We start from the raw sequence: 23,505 nt of genomic DNA, 5'->3' as shown, positions 1-23,505 counted from the left end.
GGTAATATTAAAATTGTATTAAATTAAAAATAAGTGAAATATTCATCATGCTAAGCAAGTATTGTAATGCTGCCATGCAACACATTCTAGCATTTTGTTGTTGCCCAAGTCTGATTAAAAATGGACCTGAAACTAATGCCTTAGCTTAGCAGAGAGGTCTGCTGAATTTGGATTCTAAGCTTAAATCAGTCGTGAAGTCTGTTACTACATCAAGCTGAGGTTCTTATTAGATCTTGAGAACATACCTTTTTCTCACACTAGCAAAGTTAAATTATCATGAAAACTGGAAAATCTTCTTCTCGATATTGTTCCACTGCTATCCACTAATAAATAGCTTATCCAATGTTATAAAAGGCGTAGCGTATCGCGTATCGGTCGCGCTGACCTATACGCTGTATCGTAACGTATCGTAAACGTAGCGTAGCGTATCGTAAAATTAATTTTTTAATTTTAAAAAATATTTAAAAATCAGAAAAAATAGAGAAAAATTATTAAAAATCTGAAAAAATAAACAAAAAATCAGAAATCAAGAAAAATATATTCAAATATAAAAAAGATCATCATACATAAGGAACATTCATGTGTGTCAACAACGCATTCAAAAATTAGAAATTAGATATTCAAAATAACATAATAAGCATCCATCACAATTTTAAACTTGAAAATTTTATAGAATCTTAAGACTTAGAGTCTTAGGACTTTGAGTTTTAGGACTTATATTACATCACAATTTTATAAGTTCAAAACATATAGTTATCAACTTATCATCTTTCATGATTTAACGATAATATTTTCCAAATCGATGAATCCTTGGTTATTTTTGATGAAAATGTGCAAAATCTCTCCCTCCTACGTCTCTTGGAGTCTTTAAATACAAGAAGAGAGAGAGGGAGGAGTGTTTAAACTTTGAAAAATAAAAAATTTTGTGTTTTAACCCGTATCGTACGATACGGGGGTGTATCGCCCGTATCGTACGATACGGCCCCCGTATCGCACGTATCGTGCGATACGTGTACGATACAGACGCGTATCGTCTTTAAACAGCGTATCGTATAGGTTTTCTTGACCTATACGATACGTATCGTACGATACGCGTCCGTATCGTACGATACGGATAACATTGTGCTTATCTATGTGAAATTCATATTAACTGGCCTAAATTTCTTTCAGAGATAACTTCCGATGGTTCATTAAAATTGAAGTTGGTTACTAAATTCAGATAGTTAAATTTGCAAAATAACGGAGAGGAAGAAGTGGAAATTTACAAAAATTTCAGTATGCATTTATTGAGTCTCTAGATGGGGCTCTTTTAATTCATGGGGAAAAAGGATAATTTCATAGTTAATACTTAATACTTTCTGTTACCATCATTGGAGCAGTTATGTGAGAGGTATTATCTTAATCCTCATGGCAATTGAATTTGAAAACTGCGGCAGGAATTTTTAATAAGATAAAAAACGGGGCAGGTACTCATAAATTTCTTTAAGTTTTCAGGAACAGCTTATTTGATATCACAAGTGATGCAACTGGATATCTGCAGTCTTAGGATATGCCTTGTGTAGGAGAAGCTTTTATGGAAATTGAAAATTTTCAGTAAATACTTGAAAAATCATATTTAATGTCCCTTTTAGTATAGCTTTGCAGTTGAGATTATCTCTCCACCGGAGCAAGAAACTTATTTTGGTCATAGTTATGGTGATTGATGGAATACTACGTTGGATACTGGTAGATATATACCAGTGAAATTTTTATCTGGGCTAACATCGTCTAATTCTGCTACATTAATGGTGCTTGTTTTTTGTTCAGATGTATAGTCAATGTTTGGTCGACTCTTGATAAGACTTTCATATGTATTTGCCTGGCTTGCTCTTGGTTGATTTTTTTTCCCCTCATTTTGCATCTGTTGCAGCTGTCACTCTGCCATCTCCATACCATCGTTGGTCTGTGGAAAATTCTTCAGTTGCTTGGATTGACTCTGCCATGGGATTAGCATCTGCTGTGAACCTAGGAGTTACAAATATAGTCGTTGAAGATATGAGGGTTGCCGGTCACCTGCAGCTGTCCTCTATGCATGTGGTTTTGCCTGACCACATGGTCTTATATATACAACCTGTAACTATTTCATTTGATCCAGTTGATGGAACACAACCTATCTCTTCATTTGTGCGTTGGTATCTTGTTGTGGGCCAGCAGTATGTCATTTATTTGCACGTCTTCTCGAGGGATTCCGGCACAAGACCATTATATATTACTGAGGTTAGATGCTTGTCCTTCTTACTTTCATCCACTTTCAATTTTATCTCTTTAAATGATGGTTCCAACCTCTCAAAGTTTTCTTGGTGGCTTGGTCAACCTCAAATTTTAACATTGCTTGATGTTTCTATTCAAAAGCGGAAAGCACTTGTTGACTTTTGCAATTTTATAGTAGCATATCCAATAAAGGGATGATTCAATCTTGCCGGATGTTGCCAGATGGCTAAGATTTTAAAATTTGTTGATAAAAAAAAGTCACTACATTGGCATCAACAACAGTTTATGGTGTGGCAACGGTTTATGGTGGCTTTAACAACGATTTATGGTTCTTCTAGTGACAGTTTTTTAAGTTTTAGCCATCCGGAAGGATTGACTTTTCCCTAATAAAGTCATGGAGACAATAAATAAATGAGATCACAGTTTCACACAATTGGGGCAAGTGTCCTAGAGCTAGGCCATGAGGGCATGATTGATCACATCTCAAATTTTCACTCAATTTTTGAAAAATGCACAATGGTTGCCAAACTTTAGTAATGTGGCAGATTCGATGATACTGACCAAATCACATAAAACACATAGTGCAACCTGGGCAGTTCATTTCCATGATATACAAAGTATATGTACAGATACCCTTTATACAAAATAGGGCTTTTGTATAAGATTAAATAAAAACCCAAAGATAGGCTCAAAAGGTAGAAAAGGCACTAGAACAAAAGCACACTTTCCAGGTCGAATGTTAGCTCTGTGATCTACTTGTTGCCCTGACCTATTGGATCTTGAAACATAACTCTTCAGAAAAGGTTGTTCCTTCTTCCTCCTTTTTTTTCTTCTTCCCTCTCTTCTTCTGTTTCTCCCCCTTCCTCTTTTTCCCCCTTTTCTTAATTCTCTCCTTCTCCTCCCGCTGCTGCTGCAGTGTGTTCCTCTTTCTTTTCTTTATTTTTTCCTCCTCCTCTTCCCTTTGTTTCTCTTTCTTCTTCTTGCTTCGGCTGCAGCACTTTTTTTTTTCCTCCTTTTTTTCTCACATCTCACTCCTCCCCCTCTCCCTTTTTTGCTGCTTCTACTGCTACTGCAGCTTCTTCTTTTTCTTCTTCCTTTCGTGCTCCTGCCGCTGCCTTCGCCCCTTTCTTTCTTTTCCTTATTCCGCTGCTTCCTCCTCCCTCATGATATATCTCTCTCCCCCGCTCGTCACTTTCTTCTGTTCTCTTTTCCCCCTTTCTCTCAAATAAATAATTTGAAAGGGGGAGGCAGTGATTGAAGAGATTTGGACACACACACACACACACACACACAAATATATATATATATGTATATATGTATATATATATATATATATATATATATATATATATATATATATATATATATATATATATATATATATATATATATATATATATATATATTATTCTGAATATTCCCTCCAGCCATTTTTTTCTGTTTTATTTCCAACAATGCTGTTTGTTATGCGATGTACTATGTATATACATATGCATGCTTGTTAAGTCTTCTGTTTCTACAAAAATCTTATCTTAACCAATTTTGGAGTTCGTCAGGCACATTTTCATTTTCTAAGTTCACGCCTTATAGGTAAGCAGAAATTCAATTTTATCCTACTTCCAAATAATCAAATCCTACTCCTTTCTAGTGTGAAGATTTAGCAGATCTTACATGACTCATGCTGTCTATGGTGTATGTGTGCAAGGGTGCATGACATATATGTCTGCTTTATTTCTGGATGGGATTTGGCACGTATAAGCTTCATGTCCATTTTGTTGATGTCAAATGACAAACAGATAATCTGCTTTGCTTTCTGAAAGATCATTTTGTTAGGTTCTTGTGTATTTTCTAAACTTTTCTATCATATAACATGTTTATGCTATTTCACATACATGTTTGACATATTGGTTTTGTTTCATTGTTAGATATCATTCATACTAAGGTAAAGCCTTACATTGTTTCCATCTCCTTTTCAGAAGGAAAACTTGGATCTGCTGTTCAAGAAATCTGCCCATTGGGACATTTCCCATGTTCCAGATGACATTGCTGTTAGGCATGGCTGGAGGAATTCTTCTCAGATCAAAGCACTATCCAAGGGTGTGGCCAGCTTGTCAGCTTCCCTTACCTTTCATGATGTGCAATTGGTTAAGCCTAAGGTGAGGTCCATTTGTTGTACCTTGTAATTATATGATATCATGGACCATTCATTTCTGGTCCCCCTTATTATTTTCCCTTTTTAATATTGATGGGTATTTTCAAAATATTGCAATAATATCACCAGAAATTGTTTAATGGAAAAGCAGGAATTTATTATGGATCTTGATAATATTGCCAAAACAAAAACATTGTGTTTTCACAAGATTGGAAAAAAAAAATTCAGTCTTTTAGCTTTTTTTTTTTCTTTGTAATACCTGTTTTGAATCTTTATTAACGTTTTTTGTAAGAAATTAGTGAAAATATTACAATTTCATAATCTTTTTTATTATTTTTTATATATCTTTTATTTTTTTGAATTCACAAAATTTCTTCAGGAAATCTGTTAAAAACCTAAGAAAAATTTTGCTGCTAAAATCCTGATATCTATATATGTGGCAATGGCCTGTTCCTTTCAATTATGGATTTGTTTATTATGTCTTCATTTGCAGGTTCTAACTGTTGAACAAGAAGTTATAATCTGTGACCATGTGAAGATCATTTTGCAAGAAACAATTCACCCCACAAAACTTATCCGTCTTCCCTGGGTTCCTAATGTTTATCAAGATTTTCAGCTAACAGCGTCAGGAGGTTGCATTTCTTCACTCTAATCCCTTTAAATGGAGTGACTTGTTTTATTTTGGTTCTGTTTCTGAATTCTGATCCATTTTCTTGCTGCAGGATGTGCTCAGGCATCAAAAGACTATCATTGGTTCTCTTCTGATGTTGGTGTGGTATCTGTGTCATCTACTGGGGTTGTTAGGGCTATAAGTCCTGGCCGTGCTGTCATTAAAGTTGTCTCTTCCTTTGATCTGCTTAACTATGACGAGGTAGTTAATACAACATACAAAAATTTCCGCCATTTGACAAAAAAGCATATCCTTGATTGAGCTGAAATATTTGTTGCAATGCACTATGTGATTGGTCTTTATCAGTTCTTCTGTGAACCTCTTTTTTCCCCCTACAATTGTGGATATTAGGAGAGTGAACCCCAAAAGGTTGTTACTTTATCCAACCATTTTCAGATGCATACCTTGGAAGAGGGTAAAACTTCATTATTACTAAAAAAACATCAATAAGAAACTGGCAGTGGTGTGTATTGTGGGAATGCATGTAATGCTTTTAGATTGGCCAGTTTTGGAGGTTTCTTTTCGAACACAATGTTCATGTGTTATTTTTTTTTGGAACTTTTGTATCATTTACATGTTCATGATATGTATCTGCTGTTGTCATTTGTAAAAGTAAGGTAGTAAAACACCATCCGTCTCTTCATCGTTTCCTAATATTTGCAGTGTCAACCTCATAGATATAATGTTAATAATGTGCTGAAAGAAAACAGATCTTGTGTTCATGATAAGTAACCACGGTCTACAAGTATTCCAAAAATCGATGGCTCCTAACATACCAAAATTTGACGAGAAACGAGAAAATAACATGTTTTTCACTGAGTGCTGCTTGAGTGTGTTCTCTACCAAGTACACCATGTTGTTTGCTTTTTTGAAGGCACATCAAGTAGATATGCATCTTTTTCTTTCCAGCTTAAGTCTTTTTTTTCAATGTTATAACATTGAAATATGGCTGCTGTAAATTATTATTCTAATTCTATGATGACAATTCAAATATGAGCACTCAGTATGTAGGTAATTTTTCTGCAAAACTAGCAAATATTTTTGTCCATTCCATTTATGAGTATAGTCGGTTAAAATATAATTACTGAAAAATATTTTATGTAGTTCATTCTCTAAAAATAGACATCTGAACCATTTTTTAATGAAAAGTAATGATTCTTAGGGCAAGAATGCTTATACATATTCTTAGCTATTGTTTTCTAAACCTTTAGAATAATGTTTGCTTTTTGCGAAATAGATCATGGCCAGCTAGTCATTCGGCTGCTTGTTCAAACAACACCAACATATCCTGTATTTCAGCTGTCAAAATGGAGTGACATGGGTGCAGCTGGTGATTGCATACAGACTAGATCCTGTTTGATCTGAATCTTGTTTAGATCCAAAATATACTGATTGAATCAGCATCCAACTTTCATGTGCTTATACTGGATTCAGGAAAGTAACCAAATGTGTGCATTTTTACTTGTAAAAATCATCCAAAAGAGAACCATTCAGATCCTCGGTGAGAGAAGGGAGAGGTCCTGCATGCACCCAACTCCTGTGTGTGTGTGTGCGTGTGTGCACAGACAGACATGTATCTGCAGCATTATTACCCAAGTTTTTTAAGCAGCGTCTGCACTTGCACCTCGTGATACAGGCACTAGGTTTCTGTCTTCACATTTATTAATCTATGAATTTATACTTCGTTTTGTTGCGTCATAGGCTGCTTCCACTGCGCCTTCAGTTATATGTGTTGTGATTGACACCTAATTTAGAACTGTGTGGCATGAATTATGGAAAGTTTGATCTCTCACTTTTTTTGGCAAATCCCATGTAGATAGCTTTTACGTGGATTGGTTTCTCTGATTGTTTTTCTTTTGTTCCGCTGTACTATATTCTATATTTTTGTAATTGCTTCATATTCTTTCTCATAATTATGGGGAAAAGCTTTCCGAGATGCTTTTACTAGGATTCATATTTGAACAACATAAATTTTTATGCATCTGCTGTGGTAGAGTTTCTTTTGGATTCTAGTTTGTTTTGTTAATCAGTTTTTCTTCCTAACTGCAAGTGTTAGAAACGATCCTTTACTGGATCCTTTACTTCTATTTATTCTTTTCATATGACATTGGTTTCTGAATTCAGGTGGTTATTGTAGTCTCCATTCCATCATCTATTGTTATGATCCAAAATTTTCCTGTAGAGGTAGAAGTTGGAGGATATATTGTTGCTGCTGCAACATTGAAAGCAGAAGATGGTACATGGTTCACTATTAACATCACTTTCTTTGGAAGTATTTTTACGGTTTTCTTTCTTAGTTTTGACAACTGAGATTATTCAGGTAGCTACTACCACCGGTGTGATGCTTTTAGCTCTTCCACAAGGTGGGAGGTTTTTGGTGATGCTGAGCCTTTTAAAATTACCAATGAAACTGGAAATGCGGATTGCCCTGGTCTATCAGACTTGGAACGTGCAGAATTTTCTAGGAGTCCTTGTGCATGTGCGTGCTTGTATGCTTCCAGTGCTGGTCGAGCAGAAATACATGCAGTTATATTCAAAGATCTGGCTTCTAGCAAACACTTATTTAACACCAGTGAGCAGCTAGTTTTGAGGGCTGCCAAGATTTTAGTTGCATATCCTTCACTTCTTGTATATCAAGCAGGAGATGGAAATCGATTTGGTGGTTACAGGGTTGATGTGCCAATTAGTTTTTCCAGTGCACAAATCACTTCTCTGAAGAGTGTGAGTGAGCTTTATCTTGTTCCTGGAACAAGGATTGATATGGTGCTCCTTGGTGGCCCAGAACGCTGGGACAATGATATTGAGTTCATAGAATCATTAGAAATTGTTCCAGAGGATATGAATACTTTTAATGCTGGAGTGCGTATATCAAATTCATCTATTAATGGAGGAACTTTGTATGATATCTACTGCCAAGACTTGGGAGCATATGTAAGTAGAGGTGTCTGGGTTCCAGGTTCTTGATACTGTTTTGAGTATCCATGATGCTTGTGACTCTCCTATAACCTTTGTGGAAGGGTGTTTTCTTCTTAGTGTCATTTTTTGACAGTTCTTGCATAACTGTAGAAACTGGTCTTTTCACGTGGAAATTTAATGGGAGCCAATCATCCAGTATCTGCAATAGCACGCACAGAATTGTCACTAGCATGTGCTTTGCCTGCTTCTGTTATTGTCATTGCAAATGAACCAGGTAAAAGGAAACAATACACTGTTTGACATTCTAAGCATTTACTTTTTGATTTTCCTTGTTGTTAACTTTGCTATTGGAATTTTCTTTTTCAGCAAACACTCCAAGTGTGATACATTCTGCAATTCAGACTATTCGTGGTCCAGGGAATGTTCAAGCTACTCCAATATCCGTGCCAAATAGCTGTTCTGTCAGGGTAGCTGCTGTAGGCATTCATGATTCTGGAAAGCCGTTTGCTAATTCGTCATCACTTTGTTTGAATTGGGAGCTTGAAAAATGTGATGACCTGGCTAAATGGAATGACACAACCACAAATTTAGAACATTCAGGGTCTTCATGGGAGAAAATTTTGGTTCTGCAAAATGCTTCCGGATTGGTAAATAAAATGTCTCTTCTTATCCTATTCCCCTCCTCAACTATATATAATTGTGTCAAATGCCAGATAATGAACATTTTGGCATAGATGTTATAGTGGGCCTCTACGTTTATGTTCATGTCTGTTTTCGATGTATTCCACTTTCACATTTGGTTGCTTATGGGTTTTCCTTGTGTATATTTGTAGGCCTTTGCTTGTCTAGGCCTGTATTTTTATACATTAATGTCCACGTATGGTGTGCAGACATCTGAATGCATGTACACCTGCATGCTTGCTCTTGTACTTGTGTATGTTTATTTATGCATGCCCGTTTATGTGTCAATACCTGTATATCCTTGTGTACATGCTGGTGTATGTATAGATTTACAGATGTGAGCCGCCGCAAGCACATGCACATATCATGTCTTGGTATTGGATTGTTGCATGCGATGAAGGTGTGCACATGCCTGTGCAGAATTTTTGCTTAGCGTTTCTAATCAATGTTGTAAAGTGCATAATGTAATAATGTAAAGTGCACTTGGATATAGTACTTAGAGTTAGATATGTAACGTAATAATGTATAGTGCACCAATGTAAAGTATTGTAAATTTGTGTTTTCATTAAAAAATATGAAAAAAAGAAAAACAAGAAAAAAAATAGAAAGAACTAGGAAAAAATAATAAACTATCATTCTTATGGAAAATCAAGATGGAACATGTCCTCCATAAACAGAACAGACTAACAAAAAACAATAATAAGTTTCACGTCTATGATCTGTTAGTTCAAATTTGTCACAAAAACATGTTTTTTTTTTGAAAAAAATGAGATAAATTAAATTTCTGTTAAAAAAACACGTTTTTCAAAAAAAAAAAACTTTAAAAACGAAAAAACATGTTTTAACACATTTTTACACTTTTTTTTTTGTCATTTTTTCATGTTCTTTTAGTGCCAAAGAGTTTTTTTTTTCATTTTCTATTTTTTATTTTTTGCAAATGTACTTTTTTTTGATGTTTGTGCTATTAGTTTCTCACTTATTTTATTTTCCCCCATCTTTAGTTTTTTTTTTAATTTTAAAAATTTACCGTATTTTTCCTGTTTTTTTTCAAGCTCGCGCCGTATTATACCCAGGAAAAACCTCGCCGTTTAAAACTCCGAAATGTTATTTGTGACTATACTTAAAGTTCTAAGCATCAATAAGAAACTTGTTCAATATGAATCATGAGTATGAATTCCATGACCATAGGCACAATTATCGCAATATTTTTTGAAAAATATCGTGATATTAATGGGAAAAATGCCAAAATGAAAGAAACTAGGAAAACCTATCTTTTTGAAAAAACTAGAAAAATATTTTTTTCGCTTTTTGTGGCCTTTCTTTCCTGTCTTTTTTGATTTTCTCTTTTTAAAGGTTAGTGGCATCGTATATTCACATTCAAACCAGTGTTACAGTTATCACGAGATTTTCGAAAATCTTGCGATATTTATGAGAAAATCAAATAAATTGAAAAAATAGTGAAAAAGGCGCAGGATTTGAAAATCTTGCCAAAACAAAAATATTGCGCGTGATTGAACCTGGTTTGATTATAGACATGGAAGAACCATTCTCAGTCTTAAAAAACCCAGAACAAGGATGACAATTAGTTAGAATGGCCTCATTTGATGTCATGTGATATGAGGCACCATAATTTAGAAGCCAATTAGGAGTTGCACAAGGTATAGATGCAAATGCGCCACCGGAAGAAGATATAGAGGAAGTGGGAACAGCAAACTCACTAGGTGCAAGAAGTTGCTGAATGCTTCTAAAATGTTAGAATGAGACATGATATTTATCTGCAGCAAAAGAATCTTCCTTTGGTTGCATTCTAGATGTCAACACTCCATCATTTTCATTTTTATCTCCAAGTGAATCAGCAACATATACTCCTTTCTTCTTCTTTAGGATAGGACAATTGAATTTCATATGTCCTAGTTCCTTACAGTAATGGCATTGTATATTATTCATCTCTTTCTTATCAAACCTTCTATCATTGTTTCCATTTTCACCAAAAGACCTAGTCACATCTAACACCTGCAACACTTTTTATCTTATCCATATTTTACAGTCCAGCAAACAAAATAATCCCAGCTATAATGCATAATAACTGATAGCTGCGAAAGCAAACTGATAACAATGCCAAGAACTGACTACAATCAACCAGCCACCTAGAACAACTGATCCTCAAGCCTGACTTGTTAACGCCAAAATAGTAGGCAGCAACAGCACAGTCATGAGGAAATAAATACTTGATAATATTCTGCAGCTGAACACTTTTCAAAGCTGTCCCAGAACAAACTTTAATTCAATCCTTCAAAACTGAAGCAAACAAGACTTTGTCCTCTCCAACGATCAAGTCTTCATTAACTTTAAAGCTGCTTGTATGGTAGCAGCAACCACATGCGTATCAATCACAGCTAAATAGTGGACATCTGTAGTAATTTATTCAAGACTGTTGCAGTGTACCAGGCAAACAAATAAGCATCATATGATGGATAAGATCATAAAACTACCATAACCTTCAGAGCAGCTGATGCAACCTAGCCTCACAATCAACAGACAAAAAAAACTGCTACACGTCAGCTAGCATGGGTCGGCAACCAGCCACCCAGGACAAAAATGGGCACAATACATCAGCCAACATCAACCCATACATTTACCTTCAACACAATATTCCTGCACCAACCAGCAAGCAGCTTCCACCGAAGGAATACGAACAGTCACTCCACCAAAACACAACAAATGGCTGATCTAAACAAAACTGCATCTTCTAGCTCTGATACCATGTTAAATTCAACAAACCCAAATATAGAAAGCGAGAAGATTCAATGTTATTTCAATTTGCACAAGAGTACATCAGCAGCAGCGGCATTCTTCATGTCATTCGCTTTTTGTGTAAAAGAGAGTTGCAGCAATAGGGAACAAAACCCTAGCTAATACTCTACTAAAGACCGCAAAATACAAGGCTACGCTTAGTTAATAAAAGACTGACCTCACTTACAAGGGGTAAAACTGTAAACTAAGTTAAAACATATTAAGGATGTTAGAATATGTTGCTGTGGGAACCGGATCCATTCCTGGACCCGGTTCTATGGGGCGCGGGTACCGAGGCGGGCTCGGTACCCTAGGCGGCTTCTCCTCTCTCCCTCTTTATATTGTCACTTGTGTTTAGTGTTGAATTAAGTGAAATATAATTTTCTCTCTCCTAGGGTTGCGGTGTGCCCCTAGGCCAGAGCCTCCCCGTGGTTTTTCACCTCTTTCTGAGGTTTTCCACGTAGATTGTGTGTTCGTTCTCCACTTTCTCTCTGTGTGGTTCGTGTTTCTACATGGTATCAGAGCCAGCGGAGTTGGAGAAGCGTTTTTTTCCGAGGATCGTCAAGTTTTTTCGTCGCCCGACGCCGTTGAAGTTCCGGCGCCGCTGCTGCCCGTGTGACGTCGCCCTGCTTTGCCGCCGCTGTCCTTTGTTCCGCCGCCGCCGTCCTCTGTTCCGGCGTCGCTGCTGCTCTTGTGACGTCGCCCTGCTCTGCCGCCGCCGTCCTCTGTTCCGCCGCCGCCGTCCTCTGTTCCGCCGCCCTCTGTTACGCCTCCGCGGTCCTCCGTTCGTCCTGTTCTTTGTTTCTGCCACCGCGGGTGGCCTCTGTGTTGCGCCGTCGCCTGCTTTACGTTGCCTCTGCCTCATTCCCGCCGCCGTCGCCGCTGCCTCCTTCCCGACGCCGTTGCCTCATTCCCGCTGCTGTGCCTCTTGTTGCTGTGTGCTAGTTTGTGATGGCAGAAGCGATGGGGACTCAAAAAGATGCCGTTCTTGACACGGGCAGCGCCTCCAAGACTGAGAACGTGCCGATCCAGGTCACCTCCATCCGTCTGACCAAGGACAATTACCTATCTTGGTCTGCCGCTCTCGAGATTGGGATTACTAGCCGTGGGCGTCTCTCTTACATCACTGGCGACAAACCTGCGCCCATCAAATCTGATCCTCAATGGGCGACGTGGGCGTTGGAGGACAGCCAAGTGAAGGTGTGGATTATCAGCTCCGTGTCATCCGATATTCAGCCCCTCATTCTGCGGAAGCCGACCTCTTTTGATATGTGGACTGTGCTTGCAAAGATGTATGGTCGCAAGAAGAGACATTTGCGCACCTATCAGATTAAACGCAGTATTTACTCTCTGACACAGGGTGATTTGTCTGTTGCTGCCTTCTATGCTGCCCTGAAGACCAAGTGGGAGGAGTTAGATTATCATGTGACTGATGAGTGGACATGCGGTTCAGATCATTCCCTCTACTGGGAAAAGGAATGGATGGACCGTACGTTTCTGTTTCTGGGAGGCCTGCGGGATGAATTTGAGTCTATTCGTAGCCAGATTCTTAATGGTGATGAGATTCCGGGGATAGAGGAAGTATATGCTCGTGTTGAGTCTGAAGAACAACGTCGCCAGGTGATGCATCTTGACACCGGTCATGGTCCTTCTGCCTTTGTCAGCCGTGCCTCAGGGACTGGGCAGCGTCCTGCCCGACATTGCACTCATTGCCACAAGTTGGGGCATTCGGTGGATTTCTGTTGGGATCTTCATCCCGAGAAGAGACTGGTCAGAGGTCGTCCTCCCTCTGGCAAGCGTAGCCCTTCTGTGTCTGATTCCAGTCAGAGCAATTCTTCTAGTGGTGCAAAGTCCAAGTTGTCCCCTGCTCAACTCAAGGAGCTACAGGCGTACATCAGCCGTCTATCTACTACCCCTGAGGAGTCCTCCACGTCTGAAGGGGCTCAGCTAGCCCAAGCTCTCGTTGCCTCGACTGATCAAGGTAACCCTTCTCTTGGTGATTGGATTGTTGATAGTGGAGCCACTCACCACATGACAGGGGACTCTAAACTCTTTCAAGAATATCAACTTTCTTCTGGCAAGCAACGCGTGTCTATGGCAGATGGGTCTTCTATCTCTGTGGCTGGGAAAGGGAGCTTGTCCCTGTTGAACAAATACCGTCTCCACAATGCCCTGCATGTTCCAAATATTCCTGTGAACTTACTCTCTGTCAGCAGTATTACTAAAGAATTAAACTGTAATCTGATTTTCTCTGCTGATCATTGTTCCCTGCAGGACTTGGTGACGGGGAAGAAGATTGGGATTGGTTCGGTTACTGATGGGCTCTACAGGCTGCCGGTACAAGTTGCTTCAGCATTGATTTCTGCCACGAGTGGTCACTTGTCTGGTGTGAACGATAGATCTACTGTTCTGCGATGGCACGAGCGTCTTGGACATCTACCCTTCCAGTTAATAAAGAAGTTGTTTCCTCATTTGTTTGCTTCTGTCTCAATTGACTCCTTCGCTTGTGAAGTGTGTCAATTGGCTAAACATGTCAGGGCTTCGTACCCTATTTCTTTGAATAAAACCACTCATCCGTTTGCCTTAGTTCATTCCGATGTTTGGGGTCCTTCTGGAGTACCCACGTGTGGTGGTTGTCACTATTTTTTGACGCTTATTGATGATTACTCTAGATGTACGTTCGTGTACTTGTTGCGAGAACGTAGTGAGGTTCCAGCAGTTGTGAAAAACTTTGTTGCCTTTGTTGAGACTCAATTCCATACTACTGTTCAAGCTTTCCGTACGGATAATGCAAGGGAATATGTCTCCCAATCCCTTGATGAATTCTTGAAAGGCAAGGGGATTGTTCATGAAACCTCTTGTAGTTATACCCCTCCTCAAAATGGTATAGCTGAACGTAAAAATCGTCATCTATTGAATGTTACCCGGGCCATTATGTTCCAACGTCATGTCCCGAAGCGGTATTGGGGTGATGCACTTCTCACTAGTGCACATCTCATTAACCGTATGCCTACTAGGGTGTTGGATGGTCAGTCTCCTTATTCTACCCTGTGGCCCACTCAGAATCCGTGGCCTCTTACTCCTCGTGTCTTTGGGTGCAGTTGTTTTGTGCATAATCATAGCCCTACTCTCAAAAAACTTGATCCCCGGTCTATTAAAGGAGTTTTCCTGGGGTACTCTTCCACTCAGAAGGGGTATAAATGTGTGGATCCCACTACTTCCAAAGTGTATGTTTCGAGGGATGTCACATTTCATGAACATGAGTCGTATTTTTCGGTGAATCCTCTTCAGGGGGAGTGTCTTGGGAACAAAGGGGAAGAGTATTCCTCTAATCAGCTAATTCAGTTTATGGAGTTTTTGGATTACAAGGTTAGTCCCAGTGTGATTGACACGGTCACGGTCAGTAATGAGAAGGGCAGCCATATGGAAGGGGTCACGGTGGATGCTCAGCCCATTGTTGCCCGGGATCACTTGTTTGGCCAGGTTTATGTCAGAAAGGAGAAAGCTACAGTGGAAGATGTTGGTGATGAGGATAGAACCAATCCCAATCCTGTGATCTCCCCGGATGACCCAAGTCCATCGAATGAAGAGCTCCCCATTGCTGTGCGCAAAGGCACCAGGTCATGTACTTCTCACCCTATTCAGAGATTTGTTTCTTATGCTAAGCTCAGTACAAATTACAAATGTTTTATCACAACCTTATCCAAAGTTGTTATTCCCAGGTCGGTGGATGATGCTAAGGATGATCCCAAGTGGTTACATGCTATGACAGAGGAGATGGGTGCGTTAGCTAAGAACAAAACATGGGAAGTTGTTGATATTCCTAAGGGGACACACCTAGTTGGCTCTAAGTGGGTTTACAACGTGAAGTACAAACCTGATGGCACTGTAGATCGATATAAAGCTCGTTTGGTTGCAAAGGGGTTCAGTCAGAAGTATGGAATCGACTATCTTGAGACCTTTGCCCCTGTTGCAAAGTTGAAGACCGTGAGGGTTATTCTTGCTCTTGCTGTGCACAGGAAGTGGCGCATGGACCAGCTTGATGTTAAAAATGCGTTCTTGAACGGCCATCTGGAGGAAGAAGTCTATATGAGCATGCCTCCCGGGTATGTTCAAGAGGGAAAATGTTGTCACCTCAAGAAAGCTTTGTATGGCTTGAAGCAGTCGCCTAGAGCTTGGTTTGAGAGACTAAGGATCGTTATGAAGTCTACTGGGTACAAGCAAGGAAATGGAGATCATACCCTATTCATAAAGCAGAGAGGTGGTCTGGTGAGTCTTCTCCTTGTCTACGTTGATGATATGATTGTCACTGGCAGTGACGAAGAAGAAAACAGAAAGATGAAGGAGAGATTAGCTAAGGAATTCGACCTCAAGGATCTGGGTAAGCTGAGATACTTTCTGGGGATAGAGATTGCTCGATCAGAGACAGGGCTGGTTATGAATCAAAGGAAGTACACTCTTGACTTACTAAAGGAGACAGGCAAACTTGGTTGTAGGCCCTATCTTACTCCTATAGAGTCGGGAACTAAGATAAGTATCAAGACGGGCACTATTCTGGATGAGGAAGGAAAAGGGCGATATCAGAGGCTAGTAGGTAAGCTTATCTATCTTACTCTAACTCGCCCTGATATCACGTATGCGGTAAATGTGCTAAGTCAATTTATGCATGCTCCCACGGATTGTCACTGGAAGAGTGCAGAAAGAGTGCTGGGATATCTAAAGAATGACCCAGGAAAAGGACTGTTGTATACTCGACAGGACAAACTTACCATTGAGGGCTACTCAGATGCAGATTGGGCAGGTTGCACTGACACAAGGAGGTCTACTACAGGGTATTGTATCTTTCTTGGAGGTAACCTAGTTGTTTGGAGAAGTAAGAGGCAAGAAGTATGTTCGAGGTCTAGTGCGGAGGCTGAGTACAGGGCTGTTGCAATGGGGGTTACAGAGATGCTGTGGCTGAAGATTCTTTTGACTGATATTGGTGTGGAACTGGGAGATAAAATGAAGATGTACTGTGACAACAAGTCTGCGATTAATCTTGCCAATAATCCAGTTCTACATGACAGGACCAAACATGTGGAGATTGACCGTCATTTTATCCGGGAACGCATTGACTCAAAGGAGCTGATTCTGCCATATATGAAGTCTGAAGATCAAGTTGCAGACGTCCTAACTAAAGGGCTTTGTACTTCTTCATTCGAAAAGAATGTTAGCAAGCTTGGCATGTTTGACATGTATGCCAAGCTTGAGGGGGAGTGTTAGAATATGTTGCTGTGGGAACCGGATCCATTCCTGGACCCGGTTCTATGGGGCGCGGGTACCGAGGCGGGCTCGGTACCCTAGGCGGCTTCTCCTCTCTCCCTCTTTATATTGTCACTTGTGTTTAGTGTTGAATTAAGTGAAATATAATTTTCTCTCTCCTAGGGTTGCGGTGTGCCCCTAGGCCAGAGCCTCCCCGTGGTTTTTCACCTCTTTCTGAGGTTTTCCACGTAGATTGTGTGTTCGTTCTCCACTTTCTCTCTGTGTGGTTCGTGTTTCTACAAAGGACATGAATAGACTTGGACTAATATGAGCAGAATTAGACCTATTAACTTTAACACTCATCAACCAATTTTAACGCTTTCACGGTTTCACAAAGATTATACCGATCATCAATCACTTCTCAAACAAGTCCTTGAACTGAAGCGTTAACTGATGTTCTACAGGCTTTGGTAATTGCTGATGGGGGTCTTTGTAGTTTGTACAACTTGCAACTCTACCATGCAACGACTGACAGTTGTTGGTAGAAGCAGGGCACCAGCTTATAGATACACCTAGATTTGTCAAATACTTCTCCATACCCCCTGATACTGCAATTCTTGTCTATTTTGATTCTTCTATTCTTGCCTATATACATGAATCATGATAATCCTGTTTATTTTAAGGCAGAGACAAATATTTGGTGATACCTCGAAAACATTTTTATAGCAATTCCATTTTCTGTAATAATATTACCAGATTATTTTGATATTGTCGCATGATCTTTTTGACAAGATTTATCAGAATTCAAAAGCTTCCTTTTTAATATGTGCTTAGGTATTTGTTTTTTCTTCTTGTAGATTTCAATTTTTTTATAATGTTGACAAGATTTATCAGAAGCTTCTTTTTAATATATTCTTAGGTATATGTTTGTTCTTCTTGTACATTTTTTTGAATGCAATATTCACAACTTCCATTGACTTTTTCTTATGTGCATGTAGATCTAGAATACTAGAACCCATTCAATTCGATGAGAATATTTGCCTTAATGTACTTATTTCCTTCATTATGCTCTGCCTGTCAAAACATTTGTTGTTGATTTAGTTTGTGCATGAGAATCAACTCACCTCCCTGATCAAACCGAAAACATGTGCATGATTATAAGTGTACTTTGTGATTTCTTGGCATTTTTCAATAGTTTCTTTCATTTCATTCATCTCGCCAAATTATTCAGGCATTAGATGAATGCAATGAGTTGTCCATGGAGGCAAAAAAATATCCTAAACTTGGATGCCAATATTTGCCCTGCGACCCTGTAATTAGCTTCATCGTTTGTGATGAAGTACACAATTCATCAAAGGTCACCTCTTTGACAACATTGTATAACACAAGAGAAAACATCCGTAGCCTTTGGATGTAATAAATGTACAATGCAATTTATTAGTATTATTGTCCTTGTATCCTTCCATCCAGCTGCTGTCGCACTTCATTCTATTTCTTTCTAACTTATTCTTAATGCATCTAAATCTCCTTTCACAGTTGATAAATCCACTCTTTTCTTCATTACTGAAAACAGCAAAACCTTTCACACAAACTACTTCTAAAAGTGTCTGAGAGTTGGGTGGTGAAAGAGTTTGAAACTGAAACTCCAGAAAAGGGGTTTGAGTTCCCCCAAAATTTCCGTCAGGCCCATATCATTCTATGTGAACATAAACATATTATATGAGCCCATGAGATACAAAACATATGTGATTGGACAGTTACACCTCTGAATCTAGTTTTCGGGGTGATTATAATGCACTACATACAGTAACATATCATTCATTGTGGATCATTACACAGCACTACTTTTAATGACATTGTCTCCTCTTCTCATGCATTGGCACGTGCTTGTTTATCTGTATCCTTTTGGGCACCTATGTGCAAAGTTATCTTGCCTTTTCTAGGGAGGTAAACCCGATAATTATTTTTCAATGACTCAAGATGCAGTTGTTCAATGTTCATGAAATAACTGAAACATTGGATATGCAATACACTGTTTGCTTTCTGCGCTGATTGTTGTATCCTCTTAAAAAATTTTAATTTGTGGGAGTTCCTGCCACATTTCATTTAAGAGCCCGTGATTTTATGATATTTTATCTGACCAAATATGGTCAATAGTGATTCGTGACTGTGGTTATATAATATGCATTTATGACCAGATAATTAGATACACTGTTAGAAATTACTTTTCCTCATGAAAGTTCATGTGTTGGATATGCAGTAATTTTTTTCTTTGATTGTGTTCATTCTCGTGCACTAGCTTTCTGTTATACAGTTGTTAACATATGATGGGTCTGCTATTCTGATATTCAGTATATAGTGAAAATTGCATTTTATTATTTGCGTTCCACCTATTAGAGTATCTAATTAGATCGTTGTAAATTGTCTGTTTGAATTGGTTAAGTCTCTGTTATATTCATGTTGGTATCTGTGCTTGCTTTTTCCAAAGTTTCCAGTGCATCATCACAATCACGAGTTGTCTGGTGCCCTTCAGTTGTCTTGTAAGTCACTGTGCTGAAAACTTGAATCTTTTGAAGTATTCTGGTTCTGCAAAATCAGCTGCAACTATGAAGCTGTAACAACTTTCTAAATTGAACAAACGTTTAAAATTCAGATTTACGCTAAGAGGTGGTTCTTTTAGTGGGTATTTTGATTTGTCTGCTTAAATTGGTCCCGTAAATTCTGCATAACGTTAGTCTAATTATTTATCTGATATAACATATGAACGAATTTTTTCTTTTGCCTCTTTATTTGGTTTCAATTAATTTCATTATCTATGTTTTTCAGTGTTTGGTTCGTGCAACAGTCATTAGTTTCTGTGATGCCATGAGAGATGTAGTATCTCAGGAGGCAACTTTGCTGCTGCAAAGCTCCAAGAGTAGCCTCACAGATGCTACCTATTTACAGGCATGACTATTTTACTTGTTAAATTGTTCATTATTTTTTCTTCTCCCTATAGAAAGGTTACAGTTTTCATACTTATTCTTCCATGTGCCAGTTGGTTTCTGCTCTGCGGGTTACTCCAGAATTTTTGTTGCTGCTTTGTCATCCAAGCTCCAAGGTACTATACAATTTCTTGCTGATTACTAATAATTGCAGCTAGCTACTTGTTGACTTTGAACAATTTGTTTGTTGTTTATGCACTATACTTGATAGCCGATGCTAATTAGTTAAAGGCATGACTGGGCATACTAGGTGTAGCAAGTTGCCTAGGCCTGCTGTGCTGCACAACCTGCAACATGGCTTGGCCCTGGAAATTGCATAACTAGCCTAGGTGAGGCCTAAGGCTTGATGCAATCTTTCTTTTTCTTTTTCCACCTCTTATTTTCCTTTTTCTCTTTTCTCTTCTTCTTCTTTTTCCCTTTCTTGTTCTTCATTTTTTCTTTTTTTCTATTTCCTACCTTTTTTTCTTCTTATTTTTTCCGTTCTTCTTTCTTTCCTTCGTCCTCCTTTTTTTTCTTTTTCCCTCTGTTTTTGCCTAGGTTTGTTTTGTCTTCTTCTTATTTCTGTTTTTCTGCAGGTTCTTTGTGTTTTAATTATGTTTTCTATCATGTTATGTATGTTCAATATCTGTTTTATATTGGTAATTGTTTGTTTTTTTATGAAGAAAGTCCTTTTGCTTAATAACTTATGATATTAAGGTACGAATTTCTTTAGTTTTCTTTTTCTTTTTCAAAATTTTCTAGGACTACCTGATTCCACCCATTCGTGTCTAGGCTCCTTGTAACTGTTGCCACTTGCCACTGCCTAGCATTTTTTTTTACTACAAGGTTACTTGAGTTTCATGCATGTAAGAGGTTTGGATCCATAGTTAAGCCCGTAATCTGTACAAATCCAAGCCTTGCTGCTCTTTGATGCTAGCTGTAATCAATAAAACATTTTGGAGATAGGTTCAGGTTACTTCTCATTGTTTAGATTTTCGACATTGGAGATCTTGAAATGCATTTGGCTTGTTCTCATGCTTAACCAGTCTTTAGTTGGTCAGCTTGTTGGAGTTTAAAACTAGGTTTTCTAAGTTTTTCCCGCTTACTGGAGAGATATATTACTACCTTCAGACTTGGAGTAGGCACCGTATGTTCAGTGTTTTCCTCAGACTTCTGTATTCATGTTTAGATTGGGAAATCATGGTGCCCATTTTGTAAAATTGTTTCCATGTTAGATGATTCATTCTTACATGGTTGGCAACTTGGCATCTTACAAGGTCTTATTATAACTGCTTATTTCAAGTGGCACCTTGCATCTGTATCGCAGGGATCAATTCAGATCCTTCCAGATGCTGGGCAGGTTACAAGAGTTTGTTTTAGTTTTTAAATATGTGAATGAACCGATAACTGAACCATTTTATGTCTCAGTACCAGATACCATATTGGACCTAGATTGGCATCCGTTGTTTCTGGATGGGTTTAGATTGGCTTTCAGATGTAATGAGCCTTAATCTAGGAGAGGTTGTAGGTTGACCTGTTTCTGGCCCTCGTGGAGGATATGAAAATTTTCAATGCAAATTCAAATTGCATCAAGCATAATGAATGTAGGAGCCCAGGGCTATAAGTTCCTTTTTGAAGAATATTGGACTTTTTTATTCTTATGTTTTGAAATAGGTACCTAAGTTTGACATAACCATTAATTTCATTTGCTATTAGATTAATCTAATTAATTATTATAATGTCATTGTGTCATTGATTTTGGATTTGAAGATATTTGTGTTTTAAACATGTTCTATTTGTTATTTTTCTTCTAGCACAAGCTCTCTGAAGGTTCACAGGTTAGTTATATAGTCAGTTTCATATTGTAATAAAGCTTAATATTTTGAAAACTTAGAATTCTTGAATTTTTATTATCTCTACCTGCCAGTGCTATTGGTAGCTGTTTTTGGTTCGGTGTCATTCAATTCTTTGCATCCAATTTTTGACTGACTTCTATTTTTTCACATAAACAGGATCAAAGCTGGATTTCTGTTTCTTCATTTGTTACTCAAATTAAGAAACAGAACCTATTTCCACGTCTCTCACATATATATGTGCATGATAAATATAATTAGACAGTTTCTAATATCCTAGTTATACAAACATGTCTATGTTTTCTTTCGTTCTAAAGATACTTCAGCTGTATAAATTCTACAGATAACAAGTCTGACATTAGTTAGAAGGAGAAATTAACATGATGTATTTGGTGTTGGTTGTTAAAAAGCTTCCTTGCATGTTACTGGAGTGCCTTCTGACACTAGGGTTCCATAGGTTCTGTGTAACAATTCATGTTGGCATAATATGAAGATTGGTCTGGCATTGGGTGTTCTAAAAGATTTTGGCCTCACCAATTCTACATTTCTTTGCGCAGTTTTTGCTTAATGCTATTAAATGCGCTGTGTGTTTTGTGTGAGCTTGCCCTATTCAACCCATTTTCGGTACATCCATTTTCTTCAGGCTGAAAACTCTGTCTTGGTCCCCATGATTAGTTATTAATCCAAAAACAAATTATTGAATGGTAGTACTTCTCGTTGCCTGCATTACGAATACATAAATTGGAGGTGTGGTAGCTACTCTAGCTCTGCCTCACTGTTTATCTACCAATCACAACTATATATTATGCTGAATAAGCTAGTACAGAAAAATACAAATAACAGAATAAACACGGAATTCCATGTTTTTCTCATTCTTTATGGTTTGGGAATACAGATCTTGTGCATTCCTATTTTTGTCTCCCAAGTGGGACCAATTTGACAGCCTTTAAAATCTTCATTGTGGTTGAAGGAGAATCTATCTGAGTTAGTAAAAGATTGACTTGTTATTGTCACCTTATAGTTGATTGATGTATTAAAAATATGACCATTAGTTCACATGCAGTAAGGAGTTTCCCTTATTAGCTTCCCCATTCTATTCTAAATAAGCAAAATATGAAGCCTTTAAATCCTGAAATTGAGCCATCTACACAGGGAAACCTGGTTGTTTCTTTGCCTACCAAAGCATTAGAATGTCAGGTTATCCCTTGTAATTGAAGAAACTTCCTAGGGTTTTGCAATTGAGTTCCACTTCCACTAAAGACAGAGAAAAGATATGAAGTGGCAGTGGAATAAACTAAGGAACAAAGCAAATTAGATGTAGGCCAAGTGATGCTAGATCTGAATGCAAGGCCAAATGGATGCAGTTCATGTAAATGTTGAATCTATATCCAAAACGGAAGCAATGGTTTAGTTCTCATTAGTCATTACAAATATGTGTGGCGTTCTGGTCAAACAACATTAAGAAGAGCCTATTACAGAGAAGGTTTCAAATACGTTGCACTTGATGAATTCCATGGATAGATCTTAAGTAAAATGGTGATGCCAATTGTGAATGTGAAGATATCTAGTTATGGCTAATATTTAACCAGAACACACATTCAGGTGTTATTCTAAATCGATGTTCAAGATTTGCATGGTGAACTGAGTTAACTGAAACCTATACAATTTTCTTCGTGCCGTCAGTTGATAAGGTTGGCTCGGGCTTAAAATAACAAAGTTCCTGTTTGAAAGAGTCAAGCCCTGATCCAGGTGATATTGCACAGTTCAGTTCCACCTCTATTTGAGGAAAAGGGGTAACATAAGATTAGACATCGGGGGTTAAACCTATTATTTTTTACATAGAAATATGAACAAATTTGGTTTAGACCCCTATTCTGATCTGGATTTGAGCATAGGAGCCTAGGCTTATTTTGGCTTTGAGTTTAGCTATCATGTTTATTATCCAGATCTAAGAATGTGAGCAAAACATTGTTTTTTTCTATATCA

At 38.1% G+C, this 23,505-nt stretch overlaps 1 protein-coding gene across 2 annotated transcripts in view; it reads left to right on the top strand.

The window, feature by feature from the left end:
* LOC116251361 (nuclear pore complex protein GP210) overlaps positions 1-23,505 on the top strand; it is a 41,243-nt gene that overhangs the window by 4,465 nt on the left and 13,273 nt on the right. For both annotated transcript variants that reach the window (XM_031625575.2, XM_031625577.2), the window contains exons 5-14: positions 1,910-2,256; positions 4,227-4,406; positions 4,896-5,034; positions 5,125-5,273; positions 7,197-7,308; positions 7,393-8,003; positions 8,139-8,262; positions 8,355-8,635; positions 19,530-19,649; positions 19,741-19,803. In XM_031625575.2, coding sequence (XP_031481435.1) covers positions 1,910-2,256; positions 4,227-4,406; positions 4,896-5,034; positions 5,125-5,273; positions 7,197-7,308; positions 7,393-8,003; positions 8,139-8,262; positions 8,355-8,635; positions 19,530-19,649; positions 19,741-19,803 — 2,126 coding nt within the window. The remainder of the gene's footprint in view (positions 1-1,909; positions 2,257-4,226; positions 4,407-4,895; positions 5,035-5,124; positions 5,274-7,196; positions 7,309-7,392; positions 8,004-8,138; positions 8,263-8,354; positions 8,636-19,529; positions 19,650-19,740; positions 19,804-23,505) is intronic.

This window comes from Nymphaea colorata, chromosome 3 (genome assembly GCF_008831285.2).
Source record: "Nymphaea colorata isolate Beijing-Zhang1983 chromosome 3, ASM883128v2, whole genome shotgun sequence".
In the NCBI taxonomy this organism is placed as follows: domain Eukaryota; kingdom Viridiplantae; phylum Streptophyta; class Magnoliopsida; order Nymphaeales; family Nymphaeaceae; genus Nymphaea; species Nymphaea colorata.
This window is presented reverse-complemented; position numbering and strand designations above follow the sequence as displayed.